At 42.1% G+C, this 10775-nt stretch overlaps 2 protein-coding genes across 5 annotated transcripts in view; one reads left to right on the top strand and one right to left on the bottom strand.

Annotated features, from left to right (window-relative positions):
• The window catches only part of LOC106813232 (cytochrome P450 2C15-like), an 81306-nt gene extending 75576 nt beyond the window's left edge, over positions 1-5730 (bottom strand). Inside the window, exon 1 of the mRNA XM_014817317.1 lies at positions 5615-5730. Within this exon, the coding sequence (XP_014672803.1) occupies positions 5615-5692 (78 nt within the window). The 5' untranslated portion in view covers positions 5693-5730. The remainder of the gene's footprint in view (positions 1-5614) is intronic.
• The window catches only part of LOC106813234 (cytochrome P450 2C11-like), a 60228-nt gene extending 53059 nt beyond the window's left edge, over positions 1-7169 (top strand). For 2 of the 4 annotated variants that reach the window (XM_014817325.1, XM_014817322.1), the window contains exons 4-8: positions 3576-3704; positions 4431-4653; positions 5162-5386; positions 6045-6260; positions 6855-7169. In XM_014817325.1, coding sequence (XP_014672811.1) covers positions 3576-3704; positions 4431-4653; positions 5162-5386; positions 6045-6260; positions 6855-7036 — 975 coding nt within the window. In that variant the 3' untranslated portion in view covers positions 7037-7169. Of the gene's footprint in view, positions 1-3575; positions 3708-4424; positions 4654-5161; positions 5387-6044; positions 6261-6854 lie in introns of all 4 variants that reach the window. The other 2 variants (XM_014817323.1, XM_014817324.1) reach the window with 2 other exon arrangements.
• Positions 7170-10775: the final 3606 nt, after the last annotated feature.

Here is a 10775-nt window from a genome sequence, read left to right as displayed (position 1 = left end):
AGTGGCTTCATGTAATGTACATCATCTAGAATTGTAACAGCTGGGCTATCGCGAGCAGCGAACATGCGTTAATTAAATTTGCTCCTCTTCACCCATTCCCGATAATGGGAACCCGTGCAGCATCTTTCCTCCGTTGCTCTCTCTCGGACGGACTGCCTCGCAGATTAGACTTGACCCCGTCGCGCACTTACCCGCTGCTATCGCCTGCGTAACTAGCATTCTAACAGGCCAACTCGATCAGGTAAACTTAGTGCAGTGCTTACTTAAAGATAGAATACATAAGTAAACATGATACTAAGTAACAAGCATACATGATCGATTATTCGGCATGCTTTGCCGTCCGCAGATATCCGAAGTTAACCGAATTTAAACGAGATAGAAATCTGGAAAACGCAAGTGTACCTCGCACGACTGATAACACAGTAAACAGAATCAAACTTGCGTTTTTCTCTACTTCTGATATAACTTATATTATATGTCGCCGCACGTTTTTCGAATATTGGCACACAACCGCTTTCCATACCGACAGTACGTGTGCTGGTACGGTGTACTTGTACTCTGCACTAGTGTACGGTTCTTGTATATGGATATTTGCATGTAGATGTGGATGCTGCATTTTGCGATGTGCGCTGTATGTGTGTGCGAGCATATCTGCATATGCGCTGTGGTATAATAATACATACATACCATTATTTTATGTAGCGTACGTTATGGCAGAATATAAAAATAGGAATAGCGCGCATAAGCACATTAAACGTCGAATTGTTAATTTGTTATTATGACTAGTATTATTTTATTTTATTTCAATACAAATTAAAACATAGTATATTAAATTAATGTGAAAACGTTTATTTTGCCTATTTGTGTGATGATTTCCTGCATTTGAAACCTTCAAAGAGATGAAAGATCATCCAAATTTCAAGGATAGTTTCAATTACGCATTTTAACGTTTTCTCACCACAATTAAATTGCTGCCTCAATTTAATAACGTTTGAAATGAAAAATGAAAGTTTAATCTGCACCAAAACTTAGCAGAAAACATTTACTAATAATTAATAAATTATTGAATTTCGCTTCGTCTAATGTTCTTCGGGCTTTCGGTGCTTATTCAATGGCCATAGCCTTCGACAGCCAAGACAATTGTCCAATGCCTTGAGGAACACGATTACATAGCACTGGTTTACATGCCATCTCGCTGTTTACTTACAAGTAACAGTAGCCAACACACCGGTTTAATCACAGACTTAGAAACGTAAGATTAGCGCAGCTTAATCGTAATAAACAGGTATGGTAAAACACAGGCTTAATCACACGCTGAAACATAAGATAACGCAGTTTATTCACAAGTAACAAGTTAGGATAACATAGTTTATAATAGGATGACACGTAAGATAACGTCGTTTATTCATAAGTAACAAGTTAGGATAACAGAGTTTAATAATAGGATGACACGTAAGATAACGTCGTTTATTTATAAGTAACAAGTTAGGATAACATAGTTTATAATAGGATGACACGTAAGATAACGCAGTTTATTCACAAGTAACAAGTTAGGATAACAGAGTTTAATAATAAGTTATAACGTGAGGTAACGCAGTTTAATTGCAAGTGCGTAATCGCAAGTTGCAGACATTATCACTCGTACGGCGTGAGGTTTTGACATCATTGTGGATTACTGTCGTGCGACGAAATGTACCAGATATGGATTTGCCATCCAGGTGGCGCCTAAGGTTCCGTCCATCGACGGCTCAGTAACGCCATCTGGTAGCTTGATGTCGAAGTTCTGTAGAATGCTTGTGAAGAATATGAACAGCTCCACACGCGCGAGTGTCTCTCCTAGACAGACGCGACGACCTGTCGGCAAATAACAGACACCATCATCAAAGAGACTCATCAAAGGGAGGGATGGGATAGTATTGGCGTGACACCGAATTCTGAGGTTTAGGGATCGAGTTATTCCGCGATCTTAAAATGCATTCGCGGCCTTTTTCGAGAAATCGTTTCATAAACGATAATAACGATGAAGATAACAAATACGTAAAAAGATGTGATCACGATCGAATGGAATACAGCTGAAGCTTATGTCTGTGTAGGTTTAATAGTGCCACTTGGCAACATAAGTCTGACTATTTAATTTCCAGCTACTGCATTTCAATTAATAAGTGTAAGCACCTATGGGGGAAGTTAAAAATAATAATCTGCTTCCAGAAGAGGTGTCATTAGCATCGCCCAATCAGCATCTCCCAAACCAACAACAGAACAGGTGTCCCTAACGACGGCCACCGCTGCAGTCGTTTGACATATGACGTCACTCTTCTCTCCTCGACCCGGTGGCGCCAGCTAACGGCAGCGCTAGTAATTTTACCGATAGAGAACGGAATCAGCGCTTCGTTCTGCACAAAGTCTCCACGCTCGTCGAGGTGGCGCTCCGGGCGGAACTTCTCCGGTTCGGGGAAGTATTTCGGGTCGTTGAGGATGGCCGTGTGGTTAGTAAAGATATCCGTACCGGCGGGGATGACGTAGCCTCCTAGCTGTATCTCGGCGGTCGTGCTGTGAGGAAGATTCAGTGGCACGATGTCCGCTAGAAGCAATAAAGAAAAAAGTAGATGGCGTTCAGACAGAGTATCTAGACATTTAGTAACCGCCCTCGCCTCGTTATGCACTGGTTCGTACATCTAAGGCAATTTGTTTATCCAGGCGTCCACCGACAGTTTTCCAAAAATTTGAAAATGAGAAAAACAGATGATTACATTACCACGTAGCATGTGTCGTCATTTAAACACATTCAAAGTGAATATACGTCACGAACCGCCTGGAGAACGTTGCGGTGGAAGCTGAGGATGTGAGGCAATGTGCGTATACTTAAAGCTATTAACCTTCTCTCTTTCTCTCTGTCTCTATATCTTTCTACCCCCTTTCCCTTTGTCTGTCGCTCTCTCCCTCCCTCTCGCTGCCTCACTCTCTTTCTCTCCTCTCTCTCTCTCTCTCTCTCTCTCTCTTTCTCTCTCTCTCACTCGCTACCCCTCTTATGTTTTTACTTTACTCTCCTTGCGTACGTGTGATTTCTCGTGTATTTTTCATAAATCTATCGGTCACACTTAATCAGGCCTGCTCCCAAGTTTGGATTTTTTCATCGTTAATTATTCAAACGTACATAAACGTCACATTTTGGTGCCGTGACCAGTCCAAAACCTGGGAATTTCTTTGCGGACGTTACATCTGCGTATGTGTGTGTCTTCTATACATTTTTAATAAATTGATCTGTTACATCTAATCAAGCCTGCTGCCCATGAATGCCACCTACAGATGCATTCCACCTACTAACCACGCCACCTTTCTTTCTCACCTACTCTCTGCACTTCGGCTATTGTCGCCCGCGTGTACGGCATGTTGTCCTGGTCCGCCATGCATGGTAGCCTTCCTCCTCCGATGACGTCATCGATTTCGGCATGCACTCTCCGCAGGACGTGAGGGTATTTGAGCATGAAGAGCAGACCCCAGCGTAGCGTCGTCATTCTCTCTGTCTCTCCTTCTATATATATACACACACATATATGGTTATGTTGGCACCGCAGGCTTTGCTCAGCAGTTGTGTGTTAAACGTGATTGTCTCCATCGCATTCGGTGCTCGGTACGACTACGCCGACCCCGCCTTCCTCAGACTCAACGACCACATCAACACCATCTTCTACGATATCGACATAGGGGTACGAACCTTTAGTAATATAATACATAGATGCGTACCTTTGGTAACATACAGATATGTACTTCCTGTAACATACAAGTACGTATCGTCGATAACATACAGGTACGTAGGCCTACCGACGGTAACATACAGGTACGTACCGTCGGTAATATACAGGTATGTGCCGTCGTAACATACATGTACGTACCGTCGGTAACATACATGTACGTATACCGTCGGTAACACACAGGTTGGTTAGGGTTAGGGTTAGGGTTAGGGTTAGAGTTAGAGTTAGAGTTAGAGTTAGGGTTATGTTTAGTGTTAGGGTTAGGGTAACGGTTAGGGTCAATCCTCGCGTTCTCACTGGTCCTGGAAATTCCCGAACGATATGTTATGTTATCTCGTGAAAGATTGTTTCTTTACTCATCGTAAATTTGACGAATCGAACGTTTAAATTTCGTACCTGAAATATTGATAACAATCGCCAATAGTGTCATCAATTATCGATGATTTTACAATTATGATTGCTTGCTGTTTGTCAAGAATTGCAATCCACTAACACCCCGTGGAAATGGGCGCATATAAATCGTTGAAAAATTTCCTAAAAATTTCCTGAAAAATCGTAATTTCTTACTCGTACGACTCTCCCATTGTCCACGGTTCCCCTAGGTACCCCAAGAAAACGGAAAAAAAATTAGCGAAAAAAATATGCAATGTCAGTTGTAATGTGTATGTGTTGCGCATGCAGGGCATGCTTAACTTCTACCCTGCGCTGCGACACCTGCCGGTCTTCAGCCGCATGCAGAAGGAACTGGACGCGGCGTACGAGAGGTTGACTACGGAGCTGCTAGGTAACATAGCCGAGCACGAGGAGCAGGCGACGGAGGATGAGGCAGACGTGAGAGACTACTTGGGCGCCTACCTGCTAGCGCAGCGGCAGCGGGCGGGGACGGATTCAACATTCACGCGTGAGTCATGCGCGCTACGCACGCGGTGACACATACACACGCACACGCACACACACATTCACACACACACACACACACACACACACACACACACACACACACACACACACACACACACACACATGGCACTCACACACACGTACACAAACAACGTACACCAGAAAAAACACGTGCACACACACGCCACACACACGCACACACACGCATCAACACACACGCACACTCCCACACCGCACACACACCACGCACACACAACACCACACACACACTGCACACGCACCACGCACACGTGTACATCGCACCACGTCGCACACGACAGCAACGCACACGTACCACGCACACCGCACGCGACACGCACAGCGCAATTACACCGGCACACTCGCACCTCAAGCACACCACCACGTGCACATGCACACGTGCACACACACGCGAGCGCGCGCACACGCACACACACACACACACACACACACACGCACACACACTCACTTATGTCGGCGTCATCTCTCAGCTTTTCAGCTGCTCGTCTCCATACGCGATATGTTTCTCGCCGGATCGCACACCGTCATGACGACGCTACGCTGGGGTCTGCTCTTCATGCTCAAATACCCTCACGTCCTGCGAAAAGTGCAGGCCGAGATCGATGACGTCATCGGACGAGGGAGGCTACCCTGCACGGCGGACCAGGACAACATGCCGTACACGCGTGCAGCAATAGCCGAGGTGCAGAGAGTAGGTGAGAAGGTTCGCTGGCATGGACAGCAGGCCTGATTAGATGTAACAGATCAATTTATAAAAAATGTATAGAAGACACACACTTACGCAGATGTAACGTCCGCAAAGAAATTCCCAGATTTTGGACTGGTCACGGCACCAAAATGGAACGTTTATGTACGTTTGAATCATTAACGATGAAGAAATCCAAACTTGGGTAGTAAAGTGAATAACTTTAATATCTGCTCACGTATTTCCTTGCACACCGAGACAAAGAAACGAGCACACGCAAGTAAGCGCGTGCGCTTACTCCCGCGACCACAACCATACTCCTCGCACATTTTAGCCATAACCCTGCATTCTGGTACAACACATTTACACTGATGTGTCAAACTGCTAGATACAAAAGAACCGTCGCGTCACGCTCACTTTTAACATAATAGAGTCTCTGGCTACGTGAACAAACAGCTATTACACATAGAGGACAAAAGAAAAAGAGAGTGGATAGAGAGTAGGTAAGACCGCAAAGCTGGTGTGGTCTGTAAGTGGAAATGCTTCAGTACATGGCGTCCATAGACGGCAGTCCTGATTAGGTGTGACAGCAATATTGTTTAAATTTACTACTAAATGTCTAGATAATCTGAGAGAACGCCATCTGCGTGTTTCTTTCTTGTTCCTAGCGGACATCGTGCCGCTGAGTCTGGCACACAGCACGACCGCCGAGATACAGCTAGGAGGCTACGTCATCCCCGCCGGTACGGCGATCCTTGCTAACCTCACGGCCATCCTCAACGACCCGAAACACTTCCCCGAACCGGAAAAGTTCCGCCCGGAGCGCCACCTGGACGAGCGTGGAGCCTTTGTGCAGAACGAAGCGCTGATCCCGTTCTCCATCGGTGAGATTACTCGCGCGGCCGCTAGATGGCGCCACCAGGCCGAAGAGAAGAGACTGGCATAATCCGACGAAATACTACAGCGGTGGTCGTTGTTAGGGACGCCTGATCGATTATTGTTTTGGGGAATGCTGATCGAACGATGCCCAGAAATCCGCCAATTGTTTTTTCTTAGATTTTATACCATAATTAAAACTAAATTGGTGTTAAACACGACGTCGTACATTTCCGACGTCATCAATGTGTCATCAATGTGACGTCATCAATGTGTTTTTTGTGTGTTAAAGACTACTGCCGTGCCACTCCCCCTCTCAGATCCCTCCTTCATAAAATTCTTCAGAGATAGTATGTTTGAATATATTTTTTATATTTACTTTAGGCAATCGTCATCATCGTTATTATTAATGTTATTAATAATTTATTGTTATTTTTTTTTTTTTAGTATCTTTATTTGAAACAATTTCTTCAAAATAATGTAATGTCAAAAATGCATGCTGAGATAACCGAATAATGTGTCATGCAAAGACTACCCCATCCCTCCCACCATCCAAGCTTTAATGAACCTCCCTGGTGATGGTGTCTGTTATTTGCTGACAGGTCGTCGCGTCTGTCTAGGAGAGGCTCTCGCGAGAGCGGAGCTGTTCATATTCTTCACAAGCATTCTGCAGAACTTCGACATCAGGCTACCAGATGGCGTTACTGAGCCGTCGATGGACGGGCTCTTCAGTCTCGTGTGGAGCGCCAAACCTTATCTGTTGCATTGCGTCGCTCGACAATAATCTAACAATGATAAGCCAGCGCCAGCGACTGTAATATACGATAAGAGGCACTGGCCGAACGAGTGTTAACTTGTGATTCAAGGGAGAGTTTACTCTAGGTTCTAGGGTTATTTTCAGATAATTTAGGTTATAATTACGCTACATAAAAAGTTTCATGGTTCAATCACCATTAGAAATATTATTAAAAAATGTTTTGAAACTAACGACCACAGTTTGATTACAACGACGCGAAGCGTTGATTGTAGACTCAAAGCGCACGATCTGATAAGTTGCGCAAAACCGCTTTCCAGCCAAGGGCTACAGACCGAGGGTGTTTCTTATTTATTCATTTAAAAGCAAAAGGATTGTAATATCTTATAAACGACATATAGTTTCAGTTATAATATGGATAAATTTGCCCTAAAATGAATATCGTTCGGTTAAATAGCATTTAGGTATAAATATAATTGCACTTTTGTGATTAGCCCTCGGTCTGTAACCTGCAAAATAAATTGTCAAATACGCAACTTTTTCAGGGTGGCAGCACGGTCGTGGGTGTCAATGGCGTTGTTCAAATTTCGTAGCGTTGATGTGTAAATAATTATAACAATTAAGTTAGGTATCTGGTAACAAATACGTGTGGGTGTAGACGATTTGTTATACAGTAAGCACAGTTGTAGGCAGTAAAATCCTAGAGGCTACTGTCCCTTTTAACATTCTGGGATTATATTGCATTCTTTTTCGTGTTAACTTGAGATTAAAAATTATGTGAATGTATTGCATTCTTTACAGTGTTAACCTGTGATTAGAACATCTGTAATTAAATGTCGTTATCCTGATAGTGTTGCTTATGACAATGACCTGTGTTTAAACTCATTATTGTAATGAATGTAGCAGCTTTTTAATTTGTGTGCGAATATCTTAGAGGGCGTAATTCAATCATTTCGTAATTATAAATAAACTTTTCTATTTCTCTTCATGTTTATTGCGAATTAAAATGCCATCTTTTAATCCAAACTACTGCAGTTCTGGGTTTGCCCACTTGACTCAGTGATATCCGGGCACGATCATTTGAACATACAATTACAATGTCATATATGACGAGCATATTTCGAAATCGCTATCAATATTGATCCAGTTTTACCGACGCAAGGTACGGAAAGGAGAAATCCTAAATCGGATTTGATTTTATCACGGAAAATTTTTCATCTTGAGACAAATCCATAATTTCAGACCTTGAAAAAAGTCTGGTCGAAACGAAGCGTTTTTACGTGATATTTTTATTCTGCATTATGAATTATAAATGTATAAAAAGTTTCATTACATACGCGTTTGTTTACAAACTATTCGATCATCGTTCATTACATGTAATTATTGTAATTAAGGTAATTAAGTAATTAATTATCATGATTGCACTCATAATAGATTTTTAATGACCACGATGTGAATAAATCACTTTGCCACATTTTATCGTGCATCTGTCATTGGTACCCATTTTTGCTCTGTATTTATATATAAAAAAATGTAAAAAATACAAATAAAATTAAAAGAAATATATAATGCATGAAAGAGTTAATTACACGCGGGCTTCATTACGAAGGATTTGAAGTAATTATTGTACGGGAACAAGGCTTGTGCTCGTAAATAATAGGTTTTTACTTACCACGATCTAAAGATCTGTCTTTGCGGCATTTGTCGTGCATTCCTGCTCCGTACCAGCTTGCCGTTTATTCATACACACTAGTTTTGTATGTAAACAAGATCCATAATAGAAACTTTCTAGTATAGTAATAGAGGTTTAGTATAGTAGTCAGTAGTTAGAGTTTATAGTTAGAAGTTAGTATAGTAATATAATGTTTCTATTATGGAATCTGGGTGCCATGTAGGCCTATTGCTTTGTGATTCATACGCCGCGCACACACGCTCGCATGCTAAGCGCACGCACCCGTACGCACGCACACATACGCCCACCAATTCATTTGGTCGCGTTTGTAATGTACCGCTTCGTGCTAATGAATAAGGCTGAAAATGAAACTTCGCACAATATTTGCATAATTTAACAGCAACAAAATACCATAGAGGCATAAAAAATGCTTTTACGCAATTGAATAATAAAAAATGAATGAAAGCAGCCACGTGTCGTCACAAGAGGAAACTCAATCTGAACAGCTCTACGCAACAGCTTTGCCCTCATACCAGTACATGTATATTAGCATTTTGCCTATATAACTCCCTTGTAACCTAGAGACAGACAGGTTTAGAGTTATGTACATTAGTAGTACAGTATGATGATCACATCGTAACACATTATTGTAGCGATTACGTCACCGTAAATAGTAAAAAAAATATATATATATTTCCACTTTTTCACAAAATATAAGTAATTCTGTTCACTTTTTATGGTTAAATTGCTGCATTATACTTCTTATTTTACTATATTGTTCGATGTGAACATACACTCGTGACTCATACATAGCCCATAGCCAGCAATTAATGTCAGGAATATAATATTAAATCGTCCAAGTTTTTTGGATTTTTAACTAGTTGAGAAACAATCTTATCAGGTAAGAATTTAACGATACGTTTAGTCCCGTTAGTTTTTACTTTTAATGTAGCAATGGCAACAAAAAATTTACAAATTTTACCCTCGAAAATTCGTGACGTAGTCAATTTAAAGAGCCTCTAATGTCCTCTGCCTGGACAATACCGCGTGAACACCCGTCACGTGACCACGGTCACGGGTCACGTAGTATCACAAGGATACATATAAATACACATACATACAGGTAGCTCCAGCACAGACTCGCAGCACAATGTGAACTAAGTCGGTTGTGATTTACTTCACACAGCGGACGGCAATGTTGAACCAAGTTTTGCACACTAGAGTGACTATGCGGTCCACGCGTTGAAATATTAGCAAATTATTAATTTTTTTTATTCATTACGCAAAACTAGTAGCAAATTACATCACGAAAGTTACATATATCACAAGATCCATGCCTGCTTCCTTACATCTTGCCGTCTAACATGTTTCTACAATTCGTAGTAAGACACACCGATAACAGATCACGAATGTTTACTATATCACATCTTTATTTAACTAACACACACACGAAGTCATGTGCGAATGCATGCACATATACACACACGCGCACACACGTGCACAAACGGACGCACGCGCACGCACGCACACCTGCGTAAACGTACGCGCGCACCTGAACGTATGCAGACGTACGCACACACGTAAATCCCCCATGCGATTTGTTCACGTGTGTTATATGCTGATTTTTACCAACCAATGAGAATGAAACTTCGCATAGTATTTGCATAATTTACTAGCACAGAATGTTATATAGGCACCTTTTTTTTATTACGCAATTAGATAATAAAGAGCGAATGAAAATGCACCGTCTCTCGTCATTGTAACATGGAAACTACACACCGACATCACTAAGCAACAGCTTTAGTTGAGTTATTAAGTCAGGTGTGCATTATTAGTTTTACAACCAATCCACTCGAGCGAACAATATTCATCAGCGGGTGTTATTAGAGAACCAGTAACTCCCCTCGATCAACACTCTAGGCTACGTCACCAGCTACGACCCGCGCACATAAAGAACCTAACACATACATGCAGATAGCTCCAGCACAGACTCGCAGCACAAGCGCACGACTAACGCCAACACGCTCTACACAACTACCTGCAAAAATGTCGGTTGTGATTTACTTTGCTGTTGTTTTAGCAGCGATAGCATGGAAC

Source organism: Priapulus caudatus, unplaced genomic scaffold, assembly GCF_000485595.1.
Source record: "Priapulus caudatus unplaced genomic scaffold, Priapulus_caudatus-5.0.1 Scaffold743, whole genome shotgun sequence".
In the NCBI taxonomy this organism is placed as follows: domain Eukaryota; kingdom Metazoa; phylum Priapulida; class Priapulimorpha; order Priapulimorphida; family Priapulidae; genus Priapulus; species Priapulus caudatus.
The sequence above is the reverse complement of the archived record's forward strand: the minus strand, read 5'-3'. Positions and strand labels throughout refer to the sequence as shown.